This window comes from Anabrus simplex, chromosome 8 (genome assembly GCF_040414725.1).
Source record: "Anabrus simplex isolate iqAnaSimp1 chromosome 8, ASM4041472v1, whole genome shotgun sequence".
NCBI lineage: Eukaryota > Metazoa > Arthropoda > Insecta > Orthoptera > Tettigoniidae > Anabrus > Anabrus simplex.
Window position 1 is genome coordinate 104,061,658 of NC_090272.1, and position 21,458 is coordinate 104,083,115.

The 21,458-nt window shown below is 39.3% G+C and overlaps 1 protein-coding gene and 1 long non-coding RNA gene across 4 annotated transcripts in view; one reads left to right on the forward strand and one right to left on the reverse strand.

Moving 5' to 3' along the window:
- Rbpn-5 (Rabaptin-5) overlaps positions 1-21,458 on the reverse strand; it is a 238,044-nt gene that overhangs the window by 205,672 nt on the left and 10,914 nt on the right. For all 3 annotated transcript variants that reach the window (XM_067152405.2, XM_067152404.2, XM_067152403.2), the window contains exon 4: positions 3,326-3,600. In XM_067152405.2, coding sequence (XP_067008506.1) covers positions 3,326-3,600 — 275 coding nt within the window. The remainder of the gene's footprint in view (positions 1-3,325; positions 3,601-21,458) is intronic.
- LOC137501893 (uncharacterized) lies at positions 15,216-17,762 on the forward strand. Its single transcript, XR_011018679.1, has 4 exons — positions 15,216-15,647; positions 15,965-16,096; positions 17,428-17,526; positions 17,628-17,762. It is a non-coding gene; the product is annotated as an uncharacterized lncRNA (long non-coding RNA).

Below are 21,458 nucleotides of genomic sequence, written 5' to 3' on the forward strand. Positions count from 1 at the left end.
TATTTAATGCACAAATTATTTTTTCGAACACAATACACCGAAATGTCATATCATAGCTTTATTACACAAATGTATGTCTAATCAGCTGAGAAAATATTCTACAAGACACAAAATAAAGATATATTCATTTCAATTGACTACTTTGAACATCTGTCCGTCAGAACTTATGGCTACCGATGTTTAAAAATTGAACTCTGGAAATGTAAAATGCAAACAATAATAAACATTAAAGAATTAAAACCCGCTCAAGTCCCAATGCAGCAGTTATTAATAATTTTCATCACCTATGGCTGCTTCAAAACAAATCTCGGGACTTAACACTGAGTGCAATACAGGAAAACCGTTCAGAACTTGCCAGATCTCACAAATGCTGAAGAATTTAGTCATCGTCCCCCTCCGCCTGTACGATTTCAACACTTTTCTCCGCGCACTGGACACATGATGGCCATGTGTGCTCTTTACATATGAAACGTGAACATAAAACGCATTTAGTTTTGGTTTTCCGATTCTTCTTTCTGTCACAATAAGCACAGCGACCATTGTCTTTCTGATTTACAGTTTGGTGACGTTGGTCCTCTTTTTCAATACTCAAAATGCTACGCAAACGCATCTTTACATCAGGAGCAATGCAGTCATTCGATGCACGATGAATCATGTATCCATTTCGTAGCATCATTGAGAGCTCCTTCAAATATTTCCGGCGATTTATGCCACTTCCGTTAGGCCTGTCTCTAAAAATAATAAAACTGTCGATGGCAGCAATGTTCAAAAGCATGTAGAATAATGTTAGGGGCCAGCGATTGCTGATTCTAGAGACAGAGTATTCAGACTTCATCCTGTCTACGACATCAACGCCCCCTTTCGTGAGGTTATAAAAAGTAAGCATCTCGGCTTTGCTCGCTTCTCCTGAATCTGGGTCTATGTTATCTCCTTCATGCATCGTAGAAAGAAGAATTACATTTTTGTTTTTTCTTGGTACATATGAGAGAAGTGTTTGCTGTCCTCTATACGCAAACAGGCTAGTATTCGCTTTACGAGGCTTGGTTTGAACAAAAACTGGAGGAATTTGTGGTTTATTTTTCTTCATTGTTCCCACGATTGTAAGATTGTGATTGTTGAGCAATGATTCGGCTAATGGTACTGAGGTGTACCAATTGTCCATGGTAATACTGCGTCCAGACCCGGAAATTGGATGAACCAGCCGCTCGACTACACTTTTGCCACTGTTGTCAACTTGATAAGGCCCTTCCAGTTGTTTTCCTACGTAAACTTCCATTTTATAGGTATATAATGTTCTGGCATCTACCATGGAAAATACTTTGATGCCGTATTTATCTGGCTTATTTGGATTATACTGCGTGAATGGGCAACGACCACGAAACCCCTGCAACATCTCATCAATTATGAGATATTCACTAAGTGAATAATATTTCATGCATCTGGTCACAAAGTCCTCAAAGATCTTCCTGATGTGAGTTAATTGATCAACTATCACCCTATTACCTCGATCATTTATATCATCAAACCTGAGTGCACGTAAGATAAACTGGAATCGTGTTCTGGACATTGTTAGGCGAAAAGCATCAACACCCGTCCCATCTGTAGCCCATAAATCCTTCAAGTTCAAATGTCTTGATTTGACTACACCTGCCAAATAAAGAAGGCCAATCACAGCCTTGAGTTCTACAATATTTGTATTGGCAGCATCACGTGGCCGGCTATAGTTAGTCCGATTTTTGTCAATCCATACATTAGTACATGCTACAATTTCCTCCAGTACACTGTCAGGGAAATACAACTGCCAGGCTTCTAATGAAGATTGGACATGTCTTGCCTCCCTTACTGCACCTGGTAAATGAGAAGGTTTCACTATATTCCGTTTTCTTTTACGGCCTGTTTTACACATTACATGAGCATCCCACTTTGTTTTATTATCCTTACCAAGCAGATGTGGTACTTGATAAGGCTCCACACAAGGATTGTATACATCATCTTCAGATTCGCCAGACTCCTCACTTTCCGTATCATGTTCACTTGTATTCACTGAATGATTCTCGTCATCAGATGCTGTAGTGTCATCAAACGGTTCAAAATCACTATCGTCATCTTCAAACAAATAGCGCCTTGCAGTACACTGTTGTCGTTGAAGAGCTCGGTTCACTGATTCTTCTTTTTCTACGCTTCGCAGAAGTTGATCAATCCTCTCTATTTCCTTCGGATCCATGATTTCTAACACGAAACATAACACTACACGCAGAAAGAACTATTAAGACTCGCAGTACGGAACACAAACAAAAGAAAAACGCCAAACGCGAGGCCTCGCGCGCGGTGGAAATGACCGCAACTTCTGTCGAGGTCAGAGTCCTCCCGGTAACAATGGACAACAAATTTAGATTAACTGTTACTGCACTAGCGTTGTCAACTCTCCAGTGGAGGATAAGAGAAGCAAGAGCAAGACGAGATGTAAGTTCATTGCAGATTACAAGTGAATAAATGAATGTGCGGTCGAAAAGACCGCGCGGCGAGTCCTCGCGGGTTAATTTTTTTAAACTTTACACACTACAATTTGGTATCAGTAGTATATCTAGAATGACCTGAATGTTCCTTTTTGTGTTCCCATCATCCATTATTGCTAGCAATGCGTTAAACTTGCCACACAAATCGCAGCAACACACTACACACCACTTTTAATGATTCTAGTAAACATAAAACCATTACATACGAATTTACAAAATTCTCTTTTGGTAAGTATACATCAATAATCACTAATAATTGTGAAAAATGTTAGGCTTACTGTGGAAGATGTAGTGAAAATACTTCAGATTTGGAAAGTTGCTAATACCTGTAGAAACTACAGAAACACAATACATTGTGAAAAAGTAAAACTTCATTATTATATGTAAATGAGCTGATTCTAAATGGTACATGACAACATTCTGATGAATTCCAGTAAATCAGCTATAACTGTGATTAATTGTACAGTAATTGTGTGACAAATCGTAACCTAGAATTCTATATAAATGTAGAGTTCCGTAACGAAGCATGGTTAGTCAATAAATCAGTGTAACAATGTGTTCCTTTTTTCAGCCATACTTGTATTCAAGAGACGTAGTACCATTGACAACAATGCATGATCACAATATTAAAATATTATGCAAGTTAAACCCTATATATAAGTGTTCATTGATAAATTATATGATAGGTCGTGGCAAGCGCTCTTGGATGTCAGATAGCACGAGGCAGTGCAAAGATTTCATGTGTTCTATATGAATTGAATATAAAATTTCACTTGTAAAAAAATTTAAATTGACTCAATATGTTTTACCTTACGCATGTTATCCTCCAAATTGTCTTGACTTCCACTGGAAGGATCAGCTCCAAGTTGGCTTACAACTTTACGAGCCAAATTTTTTGTGACGTTCGAGAGCATAACACCGGGTGCCAGTATAGGAGAGTCACGCTCTCCTTTCTCAAATGCATTCTGATGCAGCTGTATACGAAGTTCTTGATTTTCTGCTTCTAATCGCTGAGTCACATGCCGTAAATGTTTCACTTCATTCTCATATTTGCTCCTAGAGGTACTCGATTCTTCAAAACTTTCTGTTACAAAAACAAAACAAACATAAAACTTATTTAAATTATTCAATAAAATTTATTTACAATTAGTACAGTTGTACTGAAAAGTCTAGAAGGAATATTAATGGAACAAACTATCTACATTACATCTTAAACTGAATGCAGGAAAGACTCTAGGGACTGACTCTAAGCCTGGGACCAACTGAGGTCTAGTAAAACTACAGAAGTAAAAATTCAGAAGTGTCGGTTACAGTTTCAGATATTGTCCTGTGCATTAAAACACCAACAGAAAAGAGAAGAATTAATCATGCACTCAACAGACACAATACACTCTCACAAGTCCAGCAGATATCAGACCAAGGTAGTGCCCCATTAACAAAGTAGCCATATTACTGGAAGATTACTAATAAGAATGCATTTAAATGACAAAAACTGTGTGTATTGTACATAAAACACAAAACAACACTGTAAGTTCGTACTAAAATAACACTGGATGTTTCTTACAATTTAAAAAACACAAAAAAATAGAATTTATAGTAGAATAACATATTTTTCCATTAGAGTAAAAAAAATGCCAATTTTATCTTGTTTCTATGCCTGAAATGATACTTTTAACACTAGTTCCTGAAAATCAATACAAGAATATCACAAGCACAATGGAGGTCACAAATTATATATAATATAAATCCGACTAAATATAATAAATGAATAATTAACTGAAATGTCCGGACTTTGGGTGCCAGAGTTCACCAAAATGGATCCCTCAAATTCTAACAGAGCATGATAATGCTCTCTCTCCCAGGACATATAGCCTACATAAAGCTTCAAACTAGAACATCTGCTTTGGGGCTTAAATAACCCTCCGAAAATGATTAGAACTGCACTTAGGTTCTTCAATAACTTCTCCACTAATTGAAAATAAAGTAGGCTTGTCTATATCCTGACCTAACCATACGGTAGCTTTTCATCAACACACAGCATATACAAAATAACAACACATTCAATAAATGTTTACAACTGCTGGAAGACTACCTACATACATTCAGTAATCACTGATCAAAAAGCAGTTAGAAATGATAGCAAGGACTGTACTACCATTTGTAGTGAGCCTGATGACCAGTTTCTGCATATTAACAAAAATTGCCAGTACTCGCCACCAACATGGTATATCATTATGATGTACCTCTTTAAGCTATGACACTAACACTAACACTTGATTTTAGAGACACTTTCGTTTGCACAAACACACGCTATTGGTCTATGCCTTGAAACCAGCCCACAGATTACCAAAACTTGCCATGAAATATAGAAAACCAAATACGTGAAGTAGATCAGTACCTTAGCACAAGAGTTGTACAAGTATTAACAAGTAAAGAACAATCAACTGTACACTTGTTAATGTTCACGGTAATGGTTCTCCATAAATCTTATGCTTGGCTTGCATCCTCCCAGTGTATAAGTAGACTTCCTCCTCCCCACTCCATCTCGATCTCTTCAAGCTTGTGCCGGCCTATCTGTCCAATCAAGAGCAAGAGATATCTTGTGCTATGGTAACATGTGACTATATCCCGACTACGCCTGATGAGGCTGACTTCAGAATGTCAGGCTTTGACCTCTCCATTTGACTCACTAAAGTTTCCCTGGATGTTTTTCCAAACCTGGAAATAGCTGTGTTTCTTCCAACTGCCAGTAAAATATAAATTACTAATATCTAACATAGACGGATTGTCACCACTGCTTTTCAACCTTGTTCGAGATAGTCATTCGAGAATGGGAGAAGGAACTGAAAGCTCAGAAGCACTGGAAACCCATTCAACTTGGACGAAGGAATGATGACATAAAGGTCAGTTGTTTAGCTTTCGCAGACGATCTAGCGATACTAACAGACAGTGATATTTCAGCGATCAAACACATTGAAGTCCTCAAGGAATGCATTGAGTAAACTGGACTAAAAATCTCATTCAAGAAGACCAAGTTCATTTGCACTAAATTCGACGTTCAGGAATTACAACAAAACATGGGCAGATCAAACGAGTTTCATACTTTAAATATCTCTGTGAGATCCTAGAACCAACAGGGTTGGAAAAGAAAACATAGAAAGTCCGATTACAAAAACTCAAAAGAGCATATTAAAGAACCCGTGACATCTACAACAAGAAATGCACGTCCATACATACAAAAATCAAACATTATAATACGGTGATTGAACCTGAAGTGCTGTATGCAAGTGAAATCTTGGTACTTAATACTCAAGGTGATCTCGAGAACATCTTGAAGGATACTCAAATCACGCAAAGCTACGGAAAGACTGTCCAACCATGTCGCAGACATCAGGAAACAAAAACTGAAGAATGTACCATGGATACAGGATGTTAAAAATAATCTGGAAAAGGCTCAGATAGAAACATCAGAAATACTGGACAGAAACATTTATCGTCAGAAAATAAAGCCAGAGACTGAAGTCCCTAAAAGATCGGGGACTAAGTGGTCAGAGGAAAGAAAACGGGCACACACGGAAAGAATGAAAGCCATATGGTCTGTTAGAAAGGCGAATCATAAATGTAATGTGTGATCCTACAGGGTCTATACGCAAATAGTAAATAATTAATGCTGACGATGATAGTAATAATAATAATAATAATAATAATAATTGTACCAGGGGGAACACCTTCGCTGGCTACTCAAACTGTGCGCATTCTCTACGGCCATCTATGCCAACTGACTTGAACTTGTAAACTCCCAAAAACTTTCTTCTTCTACGGTTAGATGGCTCTACCATCGACTTGTTAGCGCACTCTCAGACTAAAAACAAACTAATAGATTAGGAAATTTAATTTTTTGTTATTGGTAAACCTTTCCCTGAAGATTTAATGTACCGAAGCTGTCAACACTTCAGCTGGTTCCTCCTTTAAGTAACCTACCTATCAGATGCTTGTAAATATGTTCTCTAGCCAATCATACCCAGAGGTGTGTATGGGAATTCAGCCTATCGGCAAAGTGTAATTCAATTAATCTGGAAATTTCCCCTACGGAACTATAAAAGCAGGGCACTTTAGGGCGTGGGAGTGCAACTTGACGGAGGCCTAGGGAGGCAGGGGCGCGGCCTGCTTGAAGAACATCCAGTGATACACGGTAATGGCAGAATTTACCCAAATATGTGATAGCGCCTGCGGGTAGTTTGAGGGGAAGGTTTCAGCCATTTTCTTTTAATGTAATTTTGTAATCTGGTGGTTAAATGTAGAATTTTTGGTGAAGTCTGAGGACTCTAGTTCTATTCCCTATTGGGAAATATGTAATGTAAAAGAACGAGAGTGGTGACCCTCTGCCGTCTCCCGTTCAACCTTTCAATTGGGTGACTAAAATTTTCAACCTCTAAATTTTGGAAATCTTGCCTTGGCTTTCCTCCTTTAGTCACCCTTTTTAGTATGGGATTAGCCTCTGTATCATGGACCTTGAGTCCACTTAGGTTTCCAGAAATTTCTATGAGGAGTACTGGTGTTTCGCCTCCTTGCCTTTTGTTGATGGCCGGTTATGTGAAACCTTTCCGTTTTACTCTTAAGGCCGTGTAGTATGGGTAATTATGCCCCTGTTTATTCTGTACTATTCATAGGGTAACTGTTTCTTTGTTTTAGTTCCCGCTGGGAACAGTGACTACGATTATTGTTGAGCAATGGATAAGCCTACCATGAGGCAAACACGTATGAAAACTTTCAAGGGGAGGTCACCCGATGGGTTGCCTAGTGTAATTTTAAGTGTCTCGTAAGAAACGGATTGCCTCTCTGAGGCTAGACTTTTGTATTTTGGAGCTCATACTCCTGTGAATCAGAGAAAATCTTGCTCTTTCAAAATATTGTACCTGTCAAGAGCAATAATGCTCTTCTCTATGTAATTTAACGATTAGGTATTTATCTCAAGTTTTTGTACCTGCTTACAGGACTTCTAAGTCCAAGATATTATTAGAGCTGACAAGTTTGTTCTTAAACTTTTCAACTGTTCTGTTATTGGCCTCCACGGTATGCACTAGCCAGCGTCTTGGTACGTGTGCTAGGTACCAACTGATGAGCCCAACCTAGCACACAGGGGCAAAACGCTGGCAACCAGGAAGGAGTTCACTGGAAAATTTATAATGTCCAATAACGACCATTTATATTGGTATTATAAATTTCCTCATTCGGGACAAATATTTCAGATTCCCTATGGGAATCAACATCTGTATCATCTGATGGCCAAACAGGCATCAATTTTTGGTAATGAGACAAAGTTTCTCATAGTGCATTGGCACTGCTGGTGGCTATAAGTAGCCTACGCAGTGGCCTCCACGGTATGCACTAGCCAGCGTCTTGGTACGTGTGCTGGGTACCAACTGATGAGCCCAACCTAGCACATGGGGGCGAAACGCTGGCAACCAGGAATGAGTTCGCCGGAAAATTTATAATGTCCAATAACGGAGCATTTATACTGGTATTATAAATTTACTCATTCAAGACAAATATTTCAGATTCCCTATGGGAATCAACATCTGTATCATCACACAGTTATGCGCTGTTTTTAACACCGTGATGTTTTGATGGTAACTTCTTTTGACCCTGCTCATTAATCGTGTAATTACGTGACATATCAAACCAAACTGCCATCTCACCAGCGTTGCCTATTTGGCCCATCGAAAAATTCTTCTTTTTCCAACGTGTGATGACATAGCACTGAAATTCTTTAAGTTTTTTAATCAAAACCCTGTGGAAGCTTTTCATATATTGTTGTACGGCGTCGTAGAAATAGGCCCGCCCGTTTCATAAAGCGATCAACCCATCCACAGCTAGCCCTAAACTCTTGCCTCAGTATATTAAGAAATGCAGCCACCTCTTTTGCTTTGTTTTTTTACGGTGTCGCCAGTAACAGGTTGCCCATTCTTCTTCCTTTCAGTGACTAATTCCAAAACTTTTACTTCAACATCAGGATGTCTTCCTTTGCGATAGCCAGTGAATTTCTTTCAAGTAGCAGTAGTTACAAATAATGCCAAGTTCTGTTTCTTCCAAAAGTGAATATTATTCTCAGCTACATTGAACTCTCACCCCGCCCTCCTGTTATCAAATTTTTCAGCATAAAAATTACTTTATGCTTGAAATTAGCATCATACGATGTTCTCTGCTTGCCTTTCATGTCGTGACTACCTAATACATACACACTACACACTAATAGGCCAACAATAATGTAACAAAGTTGAGAATTACAACAATGCATTGTGATGTAAGGAAAAATAAATTTCAATGATGTTGCCGGTGAATGACGAATTCAAGTTTGTACTCAAATGTAATGTGCCATTGAATCTTAAGCGCACTCCAATTTTGATTACTGCATACGGAAAAAAAGTGCTCAATAGATTTGTGTAAATACGGTAGGTCCAATTGTTAAATCTTCCAAAGGTCATTGCTATATCTCTGCCCTTTTACATGAATTTTCCCAATTTTAGTTCTTCATCCTCTAAGGAAAATTTCTTTGAACATCATCATTAATCTACTAATTGAACACATTTTTCGTTTTACTGGCATACCCGTGCATTTAGTCCCTGATAAAGCCTCAGTTTTCCCCTCTAAAGCCTTCTTTGACAATTGTTTTCTTTTGCGTATTAACCCTTCTCACTCGAATTATTCGTGAATCCGGATTTCTCCCAACTCGTATTTATTTCTGCCAGTATTCTTCATATTTTAAAACCTGGTATTAAGTACTGGTTGTAACAATATATACAGGAAGGAACTACAAAATTAATGAATTATGGTATTTACATGACACAAAATAATGTTTTTCACTTTCTTAACGGTATGTCTTGAGTGTGGAAGGGTTCAAAGCAAATGCCTTGATGGAGCCGTGATTGTTTTTGAGAGGTTTTACAGAAGTGGACTGTTTCTCGCCTTCCTCCAACAACTTTCCTGTCACTGCAAACCTTACAATCCTTAGTTTTTCCTTCAGGATGGGGGTATAGCAGATGCAGCTTGCCACTCAGCCTCACTTCTTCATCTATTGAGGAAAGTCTTCCCCTTTTCCTGTTCTGTGTATTCTGCAAATTTGTTACAAGTTGTCTTACCAAGTTTTTTCTGAACTTCCAATGGGTTATCCCATTGTTACCTTCTTTGAAGAACAGGAAGACATTCACTATTGTGATCTCTAGAAGCCAGAAGAACATTTTTCTCCACCACTTCACTGACGTGTGAATGTGTATGAGCTAGCATAGGGGTCAGAAACATCAACGACACCGATGTATTGATTATAAGCACATATGGCAGTAGCTTTTCTACAATTTCCTTGGCACCTTGATGTCTTTGCACAGGCTGAGTGGAATTGTCATAGAAAGTGGACAGCATAGCAACAATCCGCTTGTCCTTCAAAACCAAGCGTTATCTGTTCGGAGTGCAATAATGACATGTTGTTTCATTCTCTTTGTCGCGTCTTTTCTCACTTGTAATTGCAGACCTCTCCTACTTACCATTACAGTGCCTGTAATATGGATCTTTAGTTTCAGTAGCTCAGCTGCAAGGTCATAATTAGTATAGAACCAGACCGTAAAAAACACGAAACACAGTTTTGTTGGTGGCTTGCAAGACTTTTGTAACCAAATGAATTACTATCCTGCAAGTGAAGGGTAAATCAGGCCAAACAAGTAATTGTGTGGTAAAATGAAATGGTGTGTAGCTTTTAGTACCCGGATGTGTCCAAGGACTTCGGCTCGCCGGGTGCAGGTCTTTTGATTTGACTCCCATGGGCAACCTGCGTGTCGTGATGAGGATGAAGTGATGATGAAGACGACACATACACCCAGTCCCCATGCCAGGGGAATTAACCGATTATGGTTAAAATTCCCGACACTGCCGGGAATCGAACCCGGGACCCCTGTGACCAAAGGCCAGCACGCTAGCCATTTAGCCATGGAGCCGGACATTGTGTTCAAATGTCATTCAGTATGCATTAAATTTTTGTCCACTCTCAAACATACAATCAGGTGCTGTGCTTTGTCGCTTAATGGAAATAACAAGCAAATCATCCCAGCAGCATGTTACATAGCCGCTAACAGCAAGAAAGCATTGTCCCCCACTCCCAGTGCTACACATTCTCCTGGAAGACGGTGTTGAACTTATGCCAGTCTTTGTTCAAAATAGTTAATAGGGTTCCCAGTCCAACTTTTTAGGTCACCTCCAAAGGCTCTCGATTTTGGAGTGTGGAGTGGCAAACTCAGGACATCTAACCCAGTCGGGTATAACTTTCAATTCATTGCCAGGCACCTCACTTTCATCTTTCTTATCTAACCCCTCTTGGTCAACTCCTGTTCTTACGAACTTGGCGGGATTAGGTTTTTGAAGCCTGCGTCATTCACTCTCACACCTGTCATAGTTCTTCAAGAGGGGGGAAACACTTCTTCCTTCTGCCACCTAGTCATACATGTTGCTTTAACAGAGTCATAAATCTTATCTGTTTTTTTTTTTACAATTTGCTTTACATCGCACCAACACACAAACTGAAATATATCTTATGGCGACGATGGAATACGAAAGGGCTAGGAGTGGGAAGGAAGCGGCCGTGGCCTTAAGGTACAGCTCCAGCATTTTCCTGATGTGAAAATTGGAAACCATGAAAAACCATCTTCACGGCTGCTGACAGTGGGGTTCGAACCCATTATCTTCCGAATGCAAGCACACAGCTGAGCTTCCTGAACCGCACACCCAACTCGCCCGGTTCATAAATCAATATTCAATTCATTACAGATTTATATTGTTTAAAAAATAAATAATCATCAAACAGGTGATACTAAACATCATTAAAATAATCATAAATGACAAATTGATTTCAAGAGTGAAAGGTACACTTTGCTACTATACAATATCAAGTAAAACCTCGTAAACACAAAATCCAAGGGACAGGAAAATCAAGAGTTCATGTTAAAACAATTTGTGTTAAACGAGTACCCAAATTTAATCAATCACTTCACAGTATAGTATTATAGAGTACTGGTGTTTCGGGAGAAACATTCAAGTATATTTAGCTGTCACTTACGGGAACGAAAGTGCTTTATCACTTTACGGCCATTTGTACCCACAGCTTCAGTAAACTCCACAGTGACTATGAATATTGGAACAAAACATTCTAAAATATTAAAGACAGTTAAAATTTCCTGGCAGCTAGGTGGAATTACAGCATCGTTTGATCACTACTACTACCTCAAACAATAACAGCTGCTGATCTTCTTTCCTTACACTTAATGTGCACATTACTGAAGTGAGTTTAAAAGTACCCAGTCTTACCATAAATACTGTCCCAACTTTTGAGGGTGGCTGTACTTCCACCTGAACGAGGGAGCGGCTACAAAACTGGTATCGTGAGGTGTGAGTCATTGTTGGTTGAGCTGCAGAAGTGTACAGTTTTCAGTTTGGAGTTTTCAAGATGCAATGGGGGCAGTATGAGAATCGTATGGCCGTGATAAGAGTTACACAAGGTAGGGCAATCACCACGGAAGATTTTCAAAACCCTCCAGAAGCTGAAAATTAGTAAGAAATTTGTTTACCACACTTTAATCGATTTGTTGAGGTTGGAACTGTGAGAGATCGCCCGCAGCAAGGAAGACCACGCACAGTATGAATGCCAGAACTCATCAAGCAGCGACGGCTCGTGTGCGACGAAATCCGGTAAGGAGAACGTCAGTGATGGCTCGTGAGTTACAGATATCAAAAATGTCTATGTCTCGCATGTTAAGCATTGACCTGGGACTCCATGCTTACAAACGATGCAAAGGACATCTCCTGACAAATGAACTGAAGCACCAGAGGCTCCTAAAATCAAAGTGCTTACTTAAGCGTTACGCGGCTAATGGTCATCGTCGAATCCTGTTTACGGATGAAAAGATTTTCAGTGTTGAGGAGACTTTCAACGTCCAAAATGACAGAGTATATGCCCATTCCTCTAGAGAAGCTGGTGAAAAGGCACCAAGGATCCAGAGGGGTCATCATGCCTCGTCAGTTATGGTGTGGTGGGGTGTGAGCTTCAAGGGCACAACAGAGTTCCATTTCTGTGAAAAGGGAGTCAAAACTTCAGCTAAAGTGTACTCAACAACACCCTCTTCCATGGACAGAACTGGAGCTTCCAGCAGGACTCAGCCCCAGCGCACAAGGCACGGGCAACCCAGGAGTGGTTGGAGGCAAATGTTCCTTGATTTCATTTCCACTTCAGATTGGCCATCTGCAAGTCCAGATTTAAACCCTTTGGACTACAAATTGTGGTCCAAGCTTCAGGAGATGGCTTCCAAGAAAAGACATTCCAATATTGAAAGCTTAAAGCAGTCTCTTCGGATGGCAGTTGCAGAATTTCCAGTTGATGTGTTGAGTAATGCCACTGATGAGTGGCCACAAAGACTTGAGGCCTGTGTGCGTGCAAATGGTGGCCATTTTGAATAATTATTTGTGGTTATGGTTCATAATGCATCTATGTAACACTAGTTATTAGGATATTAAAATATCTCTAACCAATTTGTGTCAATTTACTTAAACGTTTGGGACAGTATTTATGGTAAGACTATGTAATAATGTTATTAACTTTACGATCCACTAACTAATTTTTCCGGTTTCGGAGACGCAGAGGTGCCAGAATTTTGTCGCGCAGGAATTCTTTTACATGCCAGTAAATCTACCAACACGAGACTGATGTATTTGAGCACCTTCGAATACCACCGGACTGAGCCAGGATCAAACCTGCCAAGTTGGGGTCAGAAAGCCAGCACATCTATCATCTGAACCACTCAGCCCAATGAAATGAATTGTTGATCTACTGTAATTGCACCAAGAAAAGTCAATATTAACCCACTTATTCGCAGCTTTAGATGAAAATAAACTATAGTCTGACAATTTTTTTCTTTCAACTACATGTATTTCTTACATTCCTTGCAGAGAAACAACTTTAAAAACACAAAAAGTAGCATCCGAAGTTTGCATTAAGTGTGATATAATGATGCAGGGGGCTAAAATAAAATTTGTAGTTTTTGGTAACCGAAATTCATGTTAACCAAGGAGACGTTCCATAAAGAAATAATACAAAATAATACATTCCCTGCAGGAACCAAAATTTTGTTTATGTTCACTGAGTGTACGTCTTAGGCCAGTTCATGTTAATGAGGTTTTACTGTATATCCATCGCAGTACATGTTCACTATCGGACCGCAGGCAAAATACCAGATGCTCCACAGCCTTTGTTGCTAGTAGCTTCCTATGAACTGCTGCCAATTGCAACTCCAGAACCGAGGGAATGGGGGCATTTCAGCAATGTAATATGGTTTTAGTTGTTAGTGATAATGGTCTAAACATGTCGTGGCTAGTGACAAAACCAACTGACCTATCCCATAAGGGGTGCATGGCATAAAGTCTCTTGAAGTATGTACCAGAGTCATATGAAAGAGTGAATGTGTTCTGCACAGCACAGGAGCAGTAACATTCAACTGTGACTATAAAACTTTCCTTGCACCATCTATATATATTTAAAATAAGAGTTTTGTCTGTACATTGCTCGGAATTTAAAAAGGATGGTATTTCTGTATCAGTCGTGTCTACAGCAACAAGGAAATGCACTTTTTAATTTTCCGTAATTTCTGTCTGTCTGTCCATATGTCTGTGTCTGTATGTATGTACACGCATTACGAGCAAACGGCTGATTTTTTTTTTTTGCTTTACGTCGCACCGACACAGATAGGTCTTATGGCGACGATGGGACAGGAAAGGGCTAGGACTGGGAAGGAAGTGGTCGTGGCCTTAATTAAGGTACAGCCCCAGCATTTGCCTGGTGTGAAAATGGGAAACCATGGAAAACCATCTTCAGCGCTGCCGACAGTGGGGTTCGAACCCACTTTCTCCCAAATACTGGATACTGGCCGCACTTAAGCGACTGCAGCTATCGAGCTCGGTTCGTCTGAATTTAATTCAATGAAAATCGGTATGAAAATTTGGAGAATAAGTCGCTACAATCTAGGCCATAAATAATTGTATTCACGCTGAGTGAAATGGTAGTTTAGGGGAAGGCCTAAAATTTAATTCTGAAAAATTTCTGCTATTAGTGGTTGTATCTTAACGAAAATCAGTATGCAAAGTCGGGAAAAAAGTCGCTACAATTTAGGTGATAAATAATTGTAATCATGCTGAGTGAATTGGTAGTTTAGGGGAAGGCCTAAAATGTAATTCTCAAATAGTTATGTTATTAGAGGTCGTATCTTAATTAACACGTTGGGTGCCACGTGCCGCCATATGGCGTCACACCGTTCTTGAAATCAGAGTTGGCGTGACGCCATATGGCGGCACAGTTGAGTTTCAGGCGATCCACCATAGATAATCACCTGTGACATCTATGCGCGTAAAATTGGTGCTACGTGAAAGGGCGAACTTCAGGGTCTATTCCACCTATAGTCGTCCCCGTGTAAGGACGTACCCTAAGGGTGCAACCTTACCCTTTCTCCCCTGTAATATTAAAGTATTGATTTATAGTAACTTTTCTTGCTGTTGGGTCTTTTTCAGTGTCAGTAACCATACAGTTTAGGGACCCTACTTGCCGATACGACGTCTTACATTTACCGTTAATCTGGCACGTTGGCAACCTTCAATCACTGTTCTAGCGTGAATTGCGTGTTGCCACCGCATTGGTATTAAAGTCACTAATGATACATTTGCGAGAATATTTAAAGAATATTTTCTTTTTCTGTGGGATTGTAAATCTATTTGGCTAATACCAGGTAAGTAGAATTGTGGCATGTTCGGATAATGCATTTAATAACATAGTTTGTGTGAAATGATGAGCACAACATTTTATTAATTACGTTCCTATTTCGTCCCATACTTATACGAACAGAATTCGATTGGGATGTCTAAGAAGGAAGAAGGAAGAAAAATCTGCAAGAACTCCTCCGAAAAGGAAAGCAAGGTTACGTCCTTTACAAACATCAGGTCAAGAAATGCTTGTACATTGCTACGAGCAATTGAAACACGAACTACGACGAAGAAGGTATCAGTCGCAGTGATACGAAGCTAATGGCAAGAGTTTCATTATTAACTGGGGTAAGTGTTCGTTTTTATCTTGTTTCTATGATAAGTTTCTGACATAATGACAATCAGTTCAAATGGAGCAGCATTTCATTCTGAACCTAACCTAACCATGTAGGCCTATACCATGTCTTGTGTCGACTTCGATACGGTTTGTAGACTTAACCTTTGTGTATTCCTGTTGACGTACGGTGTATGTGTATGTAATATATTTCTGTGTGTGTATTCTTACAGGGTAGTGGTGAATATCTATGTTATATTTTATTTAAAAATCTTAGAATAATTTATCTTCATCAGGTGTCTTTGGTTTCAAATGTGCATTTCTCTTTCAGGGTCGCCCACATACTCCTGGAATAAACCACACAAATCTGGACATGATGTTCAAGGAGTAATTCGTCGACCTGTGTCTGAGGGAGGAAGACTGGTTATTGTTCATGCTGGAAAGAAAGATGGCTTTGTACCTGGTATGTTCTTACTTTATTTTACTTCATTTTATTATAGTGAGGTGATCTCTCTTTTCATAGTTATGAGGGTATTTAGGGTTTGTAGTACAGATGTAAAGGGGGAGGGCACGTAAGTCTCTGATAAAACCCCAACTTGAGTACAGTTCCTGTGTATGAGACCCTCACTAGGATTACTTGATTTGAGAACTGGAAAAGTTCAAAAGAAAGAAGCACGATTTGTTGTGGGTGATTTCTGACAAAAGAGTAGTGTTACAAAAATTTTGTCGAGTTTGGGCTGGGAAGACTTGGGTGAAAGGAGACGAGTGGCTGGACTAAGTGGTGTGTTCCGAGCTGTCGGTGGAGAGGTGGTGTGGAATGACATTGGTAGACGAATACGTTTCAGTGGTATTTTAAAAGTAGGTAAGATCACAGTACAATTATAAAGTTGAGGATGAAAAGTGGGGCAAATATTTGTTTTTGTTTTTTTTTAACAAGGGAGTTAGGGATTGGAGTAATTTACCAAGGGAGATTTCAATAAATTTCCAAATTCTTTGAAATTATTGAAGAAAAGACTGGGCCTATCCCTGAAACTACATCTTCCACCTGGGCGACTGATCTAAGTGCAGAACAGTGGTGCCCGATTGATTGAAATTGACTGGCACGAGATCGGTAGTGGCATTATAACTTACCGCTCATTGGGTTCTGTACGTGGTTTTTTATTTTGACTTCTCCACTGTCAAGGGATCTCTTGGTTATTAAAAAGACTTACAGGTATTCACTTTAGGCCAATGATTAACCTTAGAGAGGTACTTCAATCAAAACTTCCCCAGTGTATTTTCATATAATATTACTGGATATTTGTATCAGTAAATTACTTGTATTGCAGGCCTATTTATTATGTTTATTCTGCATTCGACAATCTCCACCTGAATCGGTGCTTGATACCTGACTGTTGAACACCTTCCAAGCTTCTTATTTCTTACTGCCTGATATAGGTTCAGTGTTCGCAGCAATTACATTTGTTCTAAGGTATTGAAATGGGTGTTTATACTTATATCTTTAATGCAAGTGATCGTGGACTTCTAATCCAGATACAGGCCTACGAATGGAAATACATTCATGAGAGATGTTAGGATAAAGTAGTGTAAGTAGTAATTCATTGACTTCATCATCAGGTGACTTTGCTACACAGTAGTTGGTTTCACTTAAAATCAGACATCTTTTTGTATCATTCAACAGAAATCACATTTTTTATCAATTAATAGGCCTATCCTTGAAGAGGATCTCATATTTTTAGGGAATACTTTTTTTTTGAAGAAATAACTTCAAACTAAAACTTAAAATTCTTACAGGTGCTGATTTGATGCTACAAACTTGAAGAGAAATCAAGATTATGCTACAAAAGATGAGCTGCAAAGGTTGTGTAATATGAATCGAAGTCACTTAAAGAGGTACAGAAGCACCTAAACATAAGTTTAGATAATGTTGTTTACATTCATGTTGTTGACTTTCATGTATGCATAATAATATTTCTCTGTTTCTTTAAAACCAGGTACATTGTTGACGAGATGCTGCACAGTGAAGGCCATACTGTCCTACGATTTCCTCCATACCACTCATTTTTCAATGCCATCGAATTTGCATGGTCTGTGGCAAAACAGTATTATAACAAAACAGTGGCTTCAAGACCTGGTAATGGATTGGACAGAGCTACAGCCGTGTGGAAAGAATCTCTTGATCAGGTAGGCCAAGTGGAAATGTTATTTATTGGATATAGGCAAGTGGAGTTTATAATATACTTGTCAGGTTGTGATACTTCAATATATTCTACAGGTGACAGCAGAGATGTGGAGAAATGAAGTGAAACACACTGAGAAGAAGATTGTCGAGTCGGCCAACTAACTGGGTCATCTTTGAAAATGTCTTTTTCTATCGGCAGAGGCTTTTTTTAAATCGTCATATTTTGTATAGGCTACGCGAGATGGACAGTAGCCCACTGGTTTTCTGATTAAACATAATTTATTTAAGCTATTGCATCAGTCTACTTACATACTCACTGTCCACGTATACCGGTAACCTGGTGATTTGATTATTGAAGCATTGTGCAATGATGCGACATACAAACTGAGACAATTTCGAGTGGTCATGAGCGTAACTCATAGTCATAGGGTAGGCTAAATAATAATGTTATTGGCTTTATGTCCCACTAACAACTTTTATGGTTTTTTTGAGATGTTGACGTGCTGGAATTTAGTCCTGCAGGAGCTCTTATGTGCCAGTAAATCTACTGACACGAGGCTGAACCTTCAAATGCCATCGCACTGAGTTCGGCCCTGCCAAGCTGGGTTCAGAAGGCCAGCGCCTCATCCGTCTGAGCCATTCAGACAGGTGTGGAGGCTAGAAAGCTGAGTTTAAGTAATTGTCGAACGTCAACTAGTTATAAAAATACTGATTGATTAAACTAATACGGTAATTAGAATAACCTAATTGCCTACCTACTTACAAGCTAGGTACTTTGGAATTATGTTCTATCTTTTTAACACTGCAAATAAATCCATCTATTATTTAAAACTCCCTGTAAGAAGAGGACAGTGAATGCGAGTGGGTATTATTTTCAAATGAGCTGAGCTCGAGAGTCCATTGTAGCATATGATTTTTCCAGTGTACCATGACTCTGTATGTATTGCTTCAGAGGAAGTTTGGCTCCCCACCAATGTCCAGTGTACCGATAATGAGCCATGTGTGTGTTGTGTCTCACTGATCCGTGACTACGCACGATTCTTTCAGTGTGCCATGATTCACTGTGTCTCGCTGCAACGGAAGCTCGGCTCCCCGCCAGTGTCCATTATGCCGATAAGGAGCCGTGTGTGTCATGTGGCTCACTGAGCCGTGATTGTGCATGATTTGTGTGCCGTGAGCTTGCCGTTCCTGTGAATCGATTCACTCGGACACTTGAATGAATCGATACACTGCTTCGAATCATGCACTCAGTAGCCAACATTAGTACAGGTACATAGTACATTACCATTAAGACAGATAGCATTGCAAAGTAATTCGTCTTTACCATAATAATAATAATAATAATAATAATAATAATAATAATAATCGTATGGCCTCAGTTACCGTGTGTAGACATTTCAAGTTGACGCCATCTGGCTGTCTGCTCGTCAATTTTGACGTTCTGTTTTATTCTAGGCCCACTAGATGGCAGACCGAGTATACCGAAACTCTCTTGGGCATCTCTGGCTGAGATTTAATTAATTTTGTCAGGTAAACACCAAATGTGTCGCCAGAGATCTTTTACATGCCGATATCGTACGGCATGGAGTGTCGAATGGACTTTTTTCCGCCCTTCAAAAATCCGACTACCTCTGCCGGGTTTGAACCCGCTATCTTGGGATCCGGAGGCCGTCACTCTACCACTGATCCACAGAGGCAGCTGTCTTTACCATGAAATACATCGTCAACATAGATTAGTAAGGTTGGACATCCTGCCCGTCATCATTCATGAGTCGCTGTTGAACATACTATACTTGTCAAAACTGGTAAGTTTCTATTTTACACAATAATAGTGAAATGTTGATGAAGACGACATACACCCAGCCCCCGTGCCAGAGATATTAACCAACGGTGGTTCAAATTTGTGACCCTGTCGGGAATCGAACCCGCATCCTGTGACCAAAGGCCAGCACGCTAATCATTTAGCCATGGGGCCGGACAATAATAGTGAAAAACCTCGTTCACTGCAGCTATTGTTGACTGGATATTTCTTCTCTTTAAAGAACAGTGAGTACCACGAATTAATATCCTGTTTTGTTGATTCCTGTAAACTTTGTATGTACCGGTACGGTGTTGGTTCGCCAGTTCCTAGCGTATCTACTGAATGAAAACTTTGTAGATCAATGGATTCAGTTTTATGTTTATTGCCTTCAGTCATCACGGCAGTGCTTTCAATGACAACAGTCGCTCGAGTACAATTCCTGTCGAACCTAACCTAACCCTGTGACAATCAGTGGTTTTCGGTGGATCACAACCTAACCGGTCATTATAATTTGTTTTCGGTGGATCACAACCAAACCTGTCCCTATCAGTGGTTTTCGGAAGAATACTGTGGTTTTGTCACAAGCCAATACAGACTCTTGAATCAATGTGTGAAAATGGGAAAGTGCAGAAAACCCTCTTCAGGAATGCCAATCTCAAAGTCCATAGTCTTTTTAGCGTTGTCACACAGCTGAAATGTCACTTTAGAGGTAATTGTAAAAAGTCTTGTATATAGGCTCTACAGATACATAGTACATTACCAATTCCATCTCGATAGCTATGAGACGCACACTGCATAGCGGTTTCGCTCTATAGATAAATCATATTATAGTGAAAAAAATTTGTTTAAAAAATCTGACATGAAGGTCCAGAAGGAAAATACTTTCATTGGAATTCTTATTTATGTGTTCACCACCCTAGTAGGTTTAAATAAACCTTATAAATGCTTTGTAAGGCCCATTCTCGAATATGGATCTGCATGCTGGGATGCGTACAGGATGGGTTTAATAAATTCCCTAGAGAAAGTTCAAAGAAGAGCGATGCGTTTCGTAACTGGGAATAGGAGGAATACCATTAATTGGGAAAGTCTTGAATCTAGAAGAACTAGAGCTCGCCTGTGTGGTCTTTATAAGAGCTATACGGAAAGGGCTGCTTGGAGTTGTATTAGGAATAATTTGGAACCTCCCTCATACTTATCGAGAAATTATCATAAGCATAAAAACCAGCATACGGATGTGGGCAAGTTTTCCTTCGTCAACAGGATCGTAAGGGATTGGAATAAATTACCTGCAGCAGTCTTTGATAGATTCCCTTCTGGTATCAAGTCATTTAAGAAGACCATTAGTGTTTGTGTAAAGTGAAAAGTAAAAGTTGTAAATTATGGGCACTGAATTTGTGATTTTCTGCTTGGATTCGATTGTGAAACTGGGAGGTTTTTACTTGTGGTATTCTCTTTCCAGGAAATTGCTTGCTGTACTCATGTTTTTGTAATTGTTGTTGTTCTTGGTTAATTAACAATGTTTTTAACTTTATTTTTTATCACTTGTAACGTTAAGCTAGTAGTAAGCTCAATCTATAGTTTTGTAAGCCATAGTGGAAATAATTAAATTGTGTGTGAAACTGTACATGATGCTGGATTTAAAACGACTAGTAGTATTTCTTGTAATATTTTTTATGGAATTCCTTTTTGTACCGATACTTGAGTTGTTGTTGTTGTTGTGTAGTAGGTTTTAACTTTATCATCACTTGTAGTGTTAAGCTAGTAGCAAGTTCAGTCTGTAGTATTGTAATTTGTAGTGTTAAGTACTGGAAATACTTAAGTTGTGTGCGAATATGTATATAA